Below are 11,166 nucleotides of genomic sequence, written 5' to 3'. Positions count from 1 at the left end.
ATCATGCTGCCCCTTATTGAAGACTGCATATACTGGCTACAAAAATCAGTAATTTTTACTTATCTGCCAAGAGTTATTTGAGGATTTGGAGTTAAGTTTCTGATTATCTGAATAATATAAAAACATTTTTAAAGAGTGATGAATTTGAGAGAAATTTTTAAATGCTTTTTTATAAAATGCTTTATTTTATATTGAATATCTTATTTGAACAAATGTGTAGATAAATTACTCCTTTTAAATTAGAATTCATTGATTTGATCTGTTTCAGTAATTAAATGTGTGACTTTATAATCATGACTATTTTTCTGCTGTATAAAAAATTGCTACAATTTCATTTAAGCTCAATAAGGAAATGATACTGATAAAAATATGAAGGATCTCCTACCTTTAATGTGATGTTAACAACTGAAATGTTGTTTGCGTTATTTAATGTTAATCTCTTTATTCAGTAAGCTGAATTGTATATATTTTATTCTCAGATTTTAAAGTTGTGAATCTTTTATATCTATTGTAAGATGTTTTTATTGGAATAATTTATAATAAATTTTTTATTTTATATTAGAATTGTGTTCTTATTTAACATTGCTGCTTCTGGTTAGAAAAAAACTTTTTTCACTTCGAACTGTAATGTCATATTTAGTTATAGTGCAATATCGTATTTACATGTAGTTGGGCTTTTGTTGTAATTATTTCTTTATATAGTGTGTCTGTTCTAATATTGGCCCAATAACTAACTTCTAAATCATTAAAGATAAGCATATGTAGGACCAATCCTTAAACACCAAAGCTAGTTTCAGTGGTTCTCCGGACCTTTGACAATATCCGAGACTTTCTTTCTTCGCTTTTTGTGTTTTCATGAACATGGCAACAACATACGTAGGGCAATCCTGTAACATGAGAAGGGCCTTTTTTTGAAGCCTAAACATGAGTAGAAAGTATTATTGTAATTTCTATTGAAACTGAGAAACAACTTAAATATAAATGGCTTGTCATCATTGTCGTATTTATTTTAAGAAATCAAACCATATTAAAAATAGTTACTTTAAAAATGAATGCTCCAATTTAAGTACTTGGGAGAAAAATGAATTTTGACTAATGTAGCCATGATGGAACTGAATGAATAATATATGTATTTAATTAAACTTTAAAACAGAATGTTGGAATAAGAAATTTTCAGAGGATTCAGCCAATATTTTTCTGCTTGCAATGAAAGAAAGAGTGACTGTTGAGTGAATGTATAGTGAAAGGAATTCATATTGAAAGATGCATTTAATAGTAATTTTTTTAAAAAAGATAAAATATTTAGGCACTAAAATGATTTATTTTTAAATCAATTTTACTTAGGTTAAAATTCAAAATGAAGTAGATTTTGGTCTGCTGAGTCAGTGCACATAGGTCAGTCAGTAGCTCATTGACAGGATGGGTTTGATAGCGATAAATATATATTTGTTAAAACTTATGGCTATTGGTAAGCATATGTGGAAAGCTAATAAAAAAGAGGAATAAATCATTATTTATGTAGACATAAATTTTTTTCTTATACTTCAGAATTGCAGATTTGTTCTTAATTTTATGAAAATGTACTAGAGGAATCATTTTGCTGAATTTGTAATTTATTAGCTGTTCAATGCTCTGAAAATGCATTAGAATTTGATAACTATACATCATGAAAATGCACTGAATATTTTTGCTTATTTAGCACATTATTTGAATAAATTGCATCTGTACCTAAAATCAAGGAGTAAATTTTCTCAATGAAATATTAAAAAGAAGATTGGCTTACTTTCTAATAAGTAAATAAATAAAAGAAAGAATCTGTTATCCTTTAGCAATTGGTATTTGTAAAATCTGAATTAAATCTATTCAGGGGTAGCAATATATATACCATAAACTGGATTTATTTTTATTTGCTTTTCATATTTTTACTTTATTTTGCATTATAACCTTCTGTGTATTTTTTTTTCTTTGATTAACTTAACAGTTACATAATGTATCAATGCTGAATTTGCCACACTAGACTCCTCGACTCTTTTCATAACAAAGTATTTTTATCAATTTAAAATGAGTATGGAGTTTTCATTGTACAGAATTTATGGTCTAATGTGTTATATTTTTGCTAGATTTTTCCAAATTAATATTAATTCTTGATAAAAATTTAACACTCTAAATTTCTGTTTATTTAAAATCGCGAACAAAACTTTACCACAACTATTCATTTTATACTATGTATAGATATATGAACAGTTATTAAAGAATTTTTTTAAAATTCAATAAAAATGCATACTTTTTACTTGTAGATTGTAAAGTATTTTTTTTAACAGTGCAGTTTGTTTATGCATCTAGAAAAAAATTAAACTTGAATTTAGCTAACATCTGGCATAAATTTTGATTGCAGCAAATGAGCTAAAGCTTATTTAGGCATTTGCTTTGTATTCTGGCACCGTTAATTAATTGCAATGTCTTTCATACTTTCCATCATATATAAAAATTAAGTCATTTGACTAACAAAGTGTTATTACAAAAAAAAAAGAGGAGTTTTACACCGTTCTAAAATTTTCAAAATTGTCTTTTTAACAATACCAATTTTATAAGCGTGCAGATCATTTTCTGAATTTTGGCAATTATATATATATTGCTTAATTTCCAACAATAGATTACATTATTGCTCTGAAGTTTTAACTATTTTCATGTTTTGTCAACTATCGAATCGCGTAATTTTCTTTCGTTATTGAAAGCTATATATATAAAATGATAACGTAAGTTGCCCAGAAATCGCTCTTATTACGGAATGGCAGCAATGAAATGTAAACATATCTATGTACGAAAAGCTTCAAGAGACTGCTTTATTCAGCATTCATTGCAGGAACTGCCCTTAATTCAACACTTCATTCATTAAATAATAAATTTTATTGGGAAAGTTTAAAAATAGAGTGTGAAAATAGACCTAACCATCACTAGTGATACTCGCTTATGACCTATCTACTGAAATTAGATGACTTTCCAAACTATTCATTTCTCCTAAGTTTTTTGCATTATCTTAAAATTCAAAAAATGTCTCTTTAATGATATCGATTTCATTTCTATACAATTATTTTCTTTACTTCTAATAAACTCTTCGATTTTAATTTACAGTATTACTATACTTTTAATATGTTTAGTTTGAAAAAAGCTTTTTAAGAGTCATTCTTACTTCAGTTGCTTTTTTTGTTAATGTTAAAATTAAGATAAAAAATTACTTTTTTTTTTATCATTAATTCCGAAATAGGATTTTTACTTCTGCTTATAATATATTTTACTTCATATACGAGAATACACTTTTAATTTGTGCCCACATTTATTTATGGCAGAATGATTCAGTTAAAAACATATTTTTAAGTCATAAAATAACTTTTTAAAAATGCATTTCATATTAATCGTTTAATAGCCTAAAAAGTCAATCTTGACGAGCCAGCTGGTCGACAAAGGTGGCTAGTTTTGTTTAATATCTATGCAGTTTAGGAGAAGGATTTAAAAAAAAGTGATTGAAGATATATAATACCATGAAATTTAGAAGACAGGTGAATCAAATATTTGTGCTTTTAATAGAACTATGATACCACGAGACAGGTTTCCATTGGTAAGGTTCATGTACACAGAACTTCAGCAAGACAAAACACGGATTTAATATTGAGCAATTTGACGGGATTATGGACTTGAAACTATATCTAAATGAACCTAATATCTTCGAAACAGCTGGTTACCAAAAACAACTAGATATATCCAAATTTTATTAAAAAACTTCTCAAATTTTGCTTAGTTTCATGTTTTAGACAGAGTTTAAAATGTTTCTTCCAGAACTTGATCTTATCAGATTTTCTATCTCTCATGTGCACAATTATTTTTATTTGGGCACATCTATCCCAGGATATAAGAGTTGCACAATCGCTCTGTATTATTCCTATTTCTGTTGTGCTTTTCTGAGCAAATTTAAGGCATCCGCATACGTTCGAAAACCATTTTCAGAATTATCTTTAAAATAAACATTGCAATTGCATTTTATGATCATTATTGCATAAAAACTTCGATTTAAGCAATTAACAAACTATCACACATTTTTTTTATTAAGTTAAATTCTATAATAAAATGAGACAGAAATTCACGAAAACCCATGACACATTAAAACAAAATTAAAAGGATAAAACTGCAAACACAGAAAAGTGAGATATTTTAAACACGTTTATCTAGAGGATGTACTAGATTCTAATAAAAATTCTTAAGAATAAAATTTTTAAAAAAATTTTGAAGTGAATAATATAAAATTTTCTTACTATTTGCACAACTGTCAATACAAATAATGAGCTATAAAATTCACATTTGTGATGCAATTGCATTTATTCTAGTACATTATCTAGGGAATGATATTTAAAATCTACCTACCAAGTTTGGAAGTTGCAATACTGAAAGAATTCGAAATGTTATGTCACGGGTACAAGAATTTTATGAAATTTTCAATTTTCAGAAAAATGCATTTAATGTTCAAAAACATATTTTTTAATATAGTTATGGAATCATTTATTTAAAATTCACATTTATACATCTGACCTTCTTTTTAGTCCATCAGATTTCCTTTTTTATCCAGAGCAACTTTGTACACCCAATGTCTCGAATTCGGTATTTCACAAATCTTTTTTTCGGAATGTATTTCCAAATAAGGCCATTGAATAATTCGTTTCTATTCTTGCATTCAATTCGAATATAAACACCAGTTTAAAATTCGCAATCATATAATTCGTTTCTATTCTTGCATTCAATTCGAATATAAACACCAGTTTAAAATTCGCAATCATATAGATAATAAACATATAAGATTGTATATATTAAGTTATGATTTCCGACAACCTTTTGGGTTTATTTTGATATTTTATACTATTGCAAGAGTGCATTGATACTTGCACCAATTGCCAATGCCTTCTGACCACGCACTGATTCAGATTTATTAAAGTAAACGTATGAAAGAAGTTGCCTATTTAGAATTTTCCATTGAATTTAAGTTAATGTTATTTATTTTGACTATCCCATGGTAGTTTCGAAGTTTTTTTCAATAAAATTGCCTGTGAGCTTTCCCTTTCATCTCAAACTTTTGTATTTAAAATTAAAAAGATAAATGGTAAACATAAAATGCATACCAAGACTAATTAAGGGAAATAAATGAATATTCGTTTATATGATTGAAAATACACTTCTGGTTTCGTTTTAAGTTTTCAATGTTTTTATAAAAGGCACTCGTTTTCTTACTGTATCTCGTAGAAAAAATAATTTTGTAAACTTAAAAGTATGAGCTTTCAAATCAAACTATAAAATAAAAAAATCGCCGAAAAATTTATTTTTAACGTAGGCACATATCTTTAAAGAATAGACTTCCAAATTTGCAATTTCAGTATGCATTTCGGCAAACAAAATTCTACCATTTTAATTCCTTACCTTTTTTTTAATTTGTCACTACCAATAGTCATACTCTCAGGGATACGTGTATCCTGGGTACCCTTGAGATAAGATGAAGTGCACTACGGAAGACTAGTTGAATCATTTATATACCTTTGTTATGTTCCGATGTCGTTTAACACAGAATTAAAAATAGAAATGGCAAATTAAAAATCTGTATGGCATCTAAAATTAGATTGTGAGCATTTATTATATAATATTCTGACTCGAATAAGAATAGTACTAAAATGAGTTCAACAAAATAAAAGATAAAAGAGTTTTATTATTTTATGAACATTACAAAATAGCTGAATGCAATGAATTCACCATTTTCCATGCTTTTTTCACCAGCATAATTTTTTGAAACATCAAAACTGGTGACTACAGAAATGTATCTAAATTGAACAAATCATATCGAACAGGAATCGTTCGGATATCATTTAGTAAAGATTCATTTAAATTTTTTTTCCAAAATTGATATGCTTCAGTATTCTGCCACTGGTTTTGCCTCGGTTTTAAAAAGGGAAACATGTTCGAATAACAGTGTACGAATTGTGTTTATGGCGCACGAAAAAAAGTTGTTTTCGGCTCGTGCTGTACTATGAAAATCTTAAGTTGCACTGATTAATAAAAGGAAAGGAAAAATGTAAAAATGCACTAATATTCTAACGATTTATTAGTGTTTAATAAATAAGGCAATAATTAACAAAACATTTATTGTTGTTTCGTAAATCGCATTCTTAAATTTAAAATTTTTTTAAAGAATTCTCGATTAAAAAAATAGAATAATAATAATAAAAAAAAGATTAGCAAATTGCATTAAATAATGAGATCAAGTTAAGTCAACTTATAATTACTATTGCATAAAACACCAAGCAGAATAACAGCAACAAAAATGACACACCGCTTCTTTGTATCGAATTTCGAATGTTGCTGACTTGGGTTGTTTTTCCGAACTGATAATAATTTTTTTTTATGGATATGAACATGAACACATGATTGACAAAAAAAATTATGGTATGAAAATAAATTTTCTTAAAAAAAATATTTCAGAAGGTCGATTCCGATTCATCAATGCATTTCATGCCACAAATATAATTTTAAAATTCAACTCTCAACAATTAAAATTTATATTGCTAATTAAAAGTGTTCTCGAATGATAGCTTAAAATTTGCTATAACAGTTTTTAAAAAATTGCGCGATTCAATGTTTACAAAACTTTTTAACATCAGAATGTTTCACTAAATGCTTATTTTATTTCAGATTGACGCGATGCTTATTATTTAAGCAAAATTTACACAGTTATTAAAATCAATAAATATCCGATTTCGAAAAGGAAGAGGGCACCCGAAGTTGAAATAGCCTTCTCAATGTTTTATGACCAGTGAAAATCATTACATGAAATCTACAATATTGAATATTCTATGATGAACAATTCCTTTTATCAATTGCCTGTAAATACATGTTAAATTGTATTGCGAGATGGGAATGTCTCGAAATAATAATAAAGTGAGAGAAATTTAATGACATAATCTTATTATTCACCGAGAAGGATGTCTGCTTAACGTTTCTTTCAACTCAATGTACATCAAGAATTACCTTAAATCTAAAAACATAAATGGAGTCATTTCTTCACTTTCTTTGAGGATGTAATCAACGAAACAAATAAAACCGAAAAAATACTTTTCATTTTGTAAATTAAACTATTGATTATTTTTAAATCGCAAACTACAGGCGGTCATTTTTTTAAAATGCAATATGATACAGCTGACATCGTCACATTCTGGCAGTGCAATGCTTACTATTCTTTTCTATTTGATCAGAATGAAATAAAAAGCAACAAACGTCGCTCAACTTATTTTCAAGAGGTATTCCGAACGATTCCTCGCTCGCTTAAAATGACAACATGGAAGCTCATATGACAAAAGGATAATCCATTAAACATTGGGGCAAAGAGCAACAATATTATAAATATATAGTTTGTTCTTACATTGTCCATTTAATACTCTTTCTTTGACAGATTACGAGATCACGGACAATAACATCCGCGATTACACGAAAAAACAAAATGACTCGGAACATTTTTTTCTCTCTTCTCTCTCACTATATATATATTCGTTTTCAAAAGTTTGCCCGTCCCCCTAGAATACGGATCCGTCCGTTCCATATTTTGGCACCTATCATTCGAATCAAATGTGAGCATCCGTTCCAAGATATTCAGATGCCACGCATGCGCGATGATTCAGAAGCACACTTCAGGGCGTACGTTAGTTCCAAGAATAAGAGACAGACATTCTTTTAAAATGAACCACTGCGCATCTGCCCGGAAATGCTTAGAAAGAAAAATTGATACTGCTATTCAGTCTAACAACGAAGATCAGGGCTATTTTTTTCCCAGAGGAAATACGTCGAAGGAGAAAAAGTGACGAGGAAGGCTTGCTTCAAAATGATTCAACAGTTTGCTTTCCATCAGCTACTCTATGATCAGCTATTAGTTCGATTAGCTATTTGCACTACACGGTTCAGTAGATTGGGATGTCATCACTCAAAAATCTGATTGTTATGCGAAGAAAATGGAGGCACCCTAGGTATTTTAAACAGCATAGGCCGTAAAAGCTATATTTTTGACTCGCAATAGCTTCCCCTGAAGTGCTTTCCGAACTCGCCAGATACAAAGCCATCGTCACAGGAAGATTGCAGTTTCTTCTCTTTCTTAATTACTGTTTTCCTATAGTGATCCCTGAGTGAAATATTTTTTTTCGAAAAATTTTAGTATATTCATCCCCCCCCCCTTCTTTCTCAGTTAAATGAATACATTTAGAATATTAGCAAATCTCATATATACATGTAAAGAATATTTGATATGGAAACAGAACATTCTGATCTTGGGTCAGGATTACCATAAAAATGACTATTTTTATTTAATTATAATATTGATTGAATTGTAATAATAGTCATAAACTGTCATTTAATAGGTATAATGTATTAAATTTAAAAACTTTTAGTGTCAATCCCATTTATATCTCCGAAATCGTTATTACATGCATGATTTTGATCAATCGGATTCCGATTTGTATTCTTTTTTTCCTTAATATTTAAAATAAAAAATTGTATGTATATTTTTGGAATATTTGTATGAAGATTATATTAATGAGCACAAAAGTCGAAGCTAACGAATTTGGTACTCTTGGTATGCACTCTTCCACTTCAGTCTTCCGCAATAGACCGGACTGCACCACAACACATCAGGGATCAAATTCTAGAAAGGAAAACAGTAATTCTTTTCATATTTATTCAAAAGAGTAAAATTCTCTCTCAACCATCAAGCGTTGATAATAAAAATCCTTTCCTTTCAAGAAAAGTGTTCTTTTTCTTCATTAAATTTTGATTTCATTTAAACTACCAAAAATATATGACCTATGCCTTCTTACATCAGTTCCTTTCAGACTCTCTAACGAGTAACTTCACAAAGAACTAGTAACTCTCACCTGTGCTATCACTGATTCTAGAAATGTTCACTTTTTTTTCTTCTTTTGTCCATAATTACGTGCTTCTATAGTTTGAATACAAAAATCATGCTGACTTGGAATTTGATTCTATGATTCATTTCCTACTTTTCGAAACGTGTGATCTAAGACTAGATATTGCCAAAGTCCATCTGCATATTTCGACTTGGAAGCACCACATGCGCTTTCTAGAATAACACTGAAAGGAAGAAGAAGTACAAACAAACCTCGTCAATTCAAACACAATTTTCGTACATTTAAAAGCCCAGATACACAATCAAAGTTCATCGACACATTTTCAAAAAATAGCATTATTTCCAGAAAATTATTATTCTTCCTAAGTTAGTTACTTCCTTCATCCATTGCCAGGCAATACGACAGTTTGATCGAATGGCAAGATTCAATTCATAATATCAAAGCAAAATAAATAATCTTTTAGAAGCAAATTTCTATAAATGCAACTTTCAATTTCCTTTATCAAAATAAATATTTTTCCATCGATGTAGTAAATAGGAGAAATAGTTAAAAAAATATTGTCTTCTTAAAAATTTATTCAGCTTTTTATTTTTTTAAAAAATTGTTTAATGCAGTTATAAAAAAACCCTTCAAATTTAATAATATTTGAAAATATAACCGACGTGAAATAAACATCAATGACGCAAATTAAAAATCCTCGTTATTTTTTTTTTTTCATTAATATTCCAGATGAATCTTAGATAAAAACTAAATTCATGAGAAGATTTCCCACATTAAATAATAAATCGGCGGAATATATTTAGAGTTGACGAGGTTTGAATGCAGAAATATGGTATTTGTACTTGGTTACAAATCAGAAAAACACTGAACAGTAAAAATTAGATATATGGTTCGCACATTATTAGATGGAAGTTAACCAACTCAGTGGGTTACAAATGCACTTGTACAAAATCGCACATTTTAAAACTTCACCATATTGTAAATATAAACGAACTATTCTTACAATTAAGAACAGTTTATGTTAGAACAGTTTCTTAGTCAGAGCTCTAAAGGAATTGATTTTCTTTCGGAGAGAGTACGAACCATGCCTAATTTCAAATTAATTATAATACTTCGTAATAAGACTAGACAGAGATTCAAACGTTACAAAAGAAAATAACATTATTCTTCTAGTGTTTTTTTCTTTTGTTTTTCGCGCGACTGAGCCTCTTGAGGACGAACAGAGACCCCATCCAACAATTATCCGGATGAAATTATTTAAATAACATGAAGTCAAAAATGTGTGGTTCTCGATGACTGCCGACTTCAGCGATGAGACTGAATGACCGAAAGAAGTTCACCCATCGGCTCTTTACACGGCAGAATTCTCACTCAAGCCATTTTCATTGCGAAAATCATTTTTTTTTTTGTTTTTTTTGGCTCGGCAGCATTCCGAATCTTTTTTGCCGATCCATCTGTCCGTGCAGCCTTAGACTGGATTTTCGGCACTTCAGAAGTGAACGATGAGGCGGTTGGCACAAGAAACCCTCTCGTTGAAGGCACAGACCCCGCAGAAGGATTTCCTTGAGCCAGAGGCGACTGATATGAGGTTCGTTGTCGACGGGGACATCCGTCCGTCTGCAGGGGTCGGGAATGACTCGGGGAGGGAGAAGGAGAACAAAAGGCGATTAGAAAATACGCCAGGCAACACTGAAGGCGTGGTGCACTTTCACAGATAAGGCCCAGATGCCATCAAATAGTTATGATGTACGCTTTTTTGTATAAAACTTTCCACTGAAAGGTGCTGGAGACAAAACAAAACAATCCGGTAGTGTGGGAGACGCCCCTCTAGACAGTGGTTTCTATGGTGTGAGTAGGGGGTCCTTCAGACAAAGAGTCCAGGGTGGTAGAAGGAGACTGTTTGGGAGCCAAAGATGTTCTCTTGGGCAGGTTGCTAGGGCCAGGGTTCTCGAGCCCACTGCGGAAGGCATTCACCACACGGATCTGCAATACATGGAATGTCGTAAGATTATGCAAAGATATGCAGATCTAGACAAACACCCAGTAGAAGATCGACGTTCATCTTCAGAACCTTTATGAAATGCTCAGAACCATAATATGCCCTGCTGGGAAAACTTCATTAATATCTCAGCATCTAGATCATGCCAGGTAAAATTAAACATCTAAAAAACCGAACATATGTATTAAGTATCTTTCTCTTAGCATGCACGTTCGCAAATAATTT

The 11,166-nt window shown here is 30.1% G+C and overlaps 1 protein-coding gene across 3 annotated transcripts in view; it reads right to left on the bottom strand.

The window, feature by feature from the left end:
- Positions 1–5,723: 5,723 nt before the first annotated feature.
- LOC129987863 (plasma membrane calcium-transporting ATPase 2-like) overlaps positions 5,724–11,166 on the bottom strand; it is a 219,064-nt gene continuing 213,621 nt past the window's right edge. For all 3 annotated transcript variants that reach the window (XM_056095830.1, XM_056095831.1, XM_056095832.1), the window contains one exon: positions 5,724–10,925. In XM_056095830.1, coding sequence (XP_055951805.1) covers positions 10,770–10,925 — 156 coding nt within the window. In that variant the 3' untranslated portion in view covers positions 5,724–10,769. The remainder of the gene's footprint in view (positions 10,926–11,166) is intronic.

This window comes from Argiope bruennichi, chromosome 10 (assembly GCF_947563725.1).
Source record: "Argiope bruennichi chromosome 10, qqArgBrue1.1, whole genome shotgun sequence".
Lineage (NCBI taxonomy): Eukaryota > Metazoa > Arthropoda > Arachnida > Araneae > Araneidae > Argiope > Argiope bruennichi.
The sequence above is the reverse complement of the archived record's forward strand: the minus strand, read 5'-3'. Positions and strand labels throughout refer to the sequence as shown.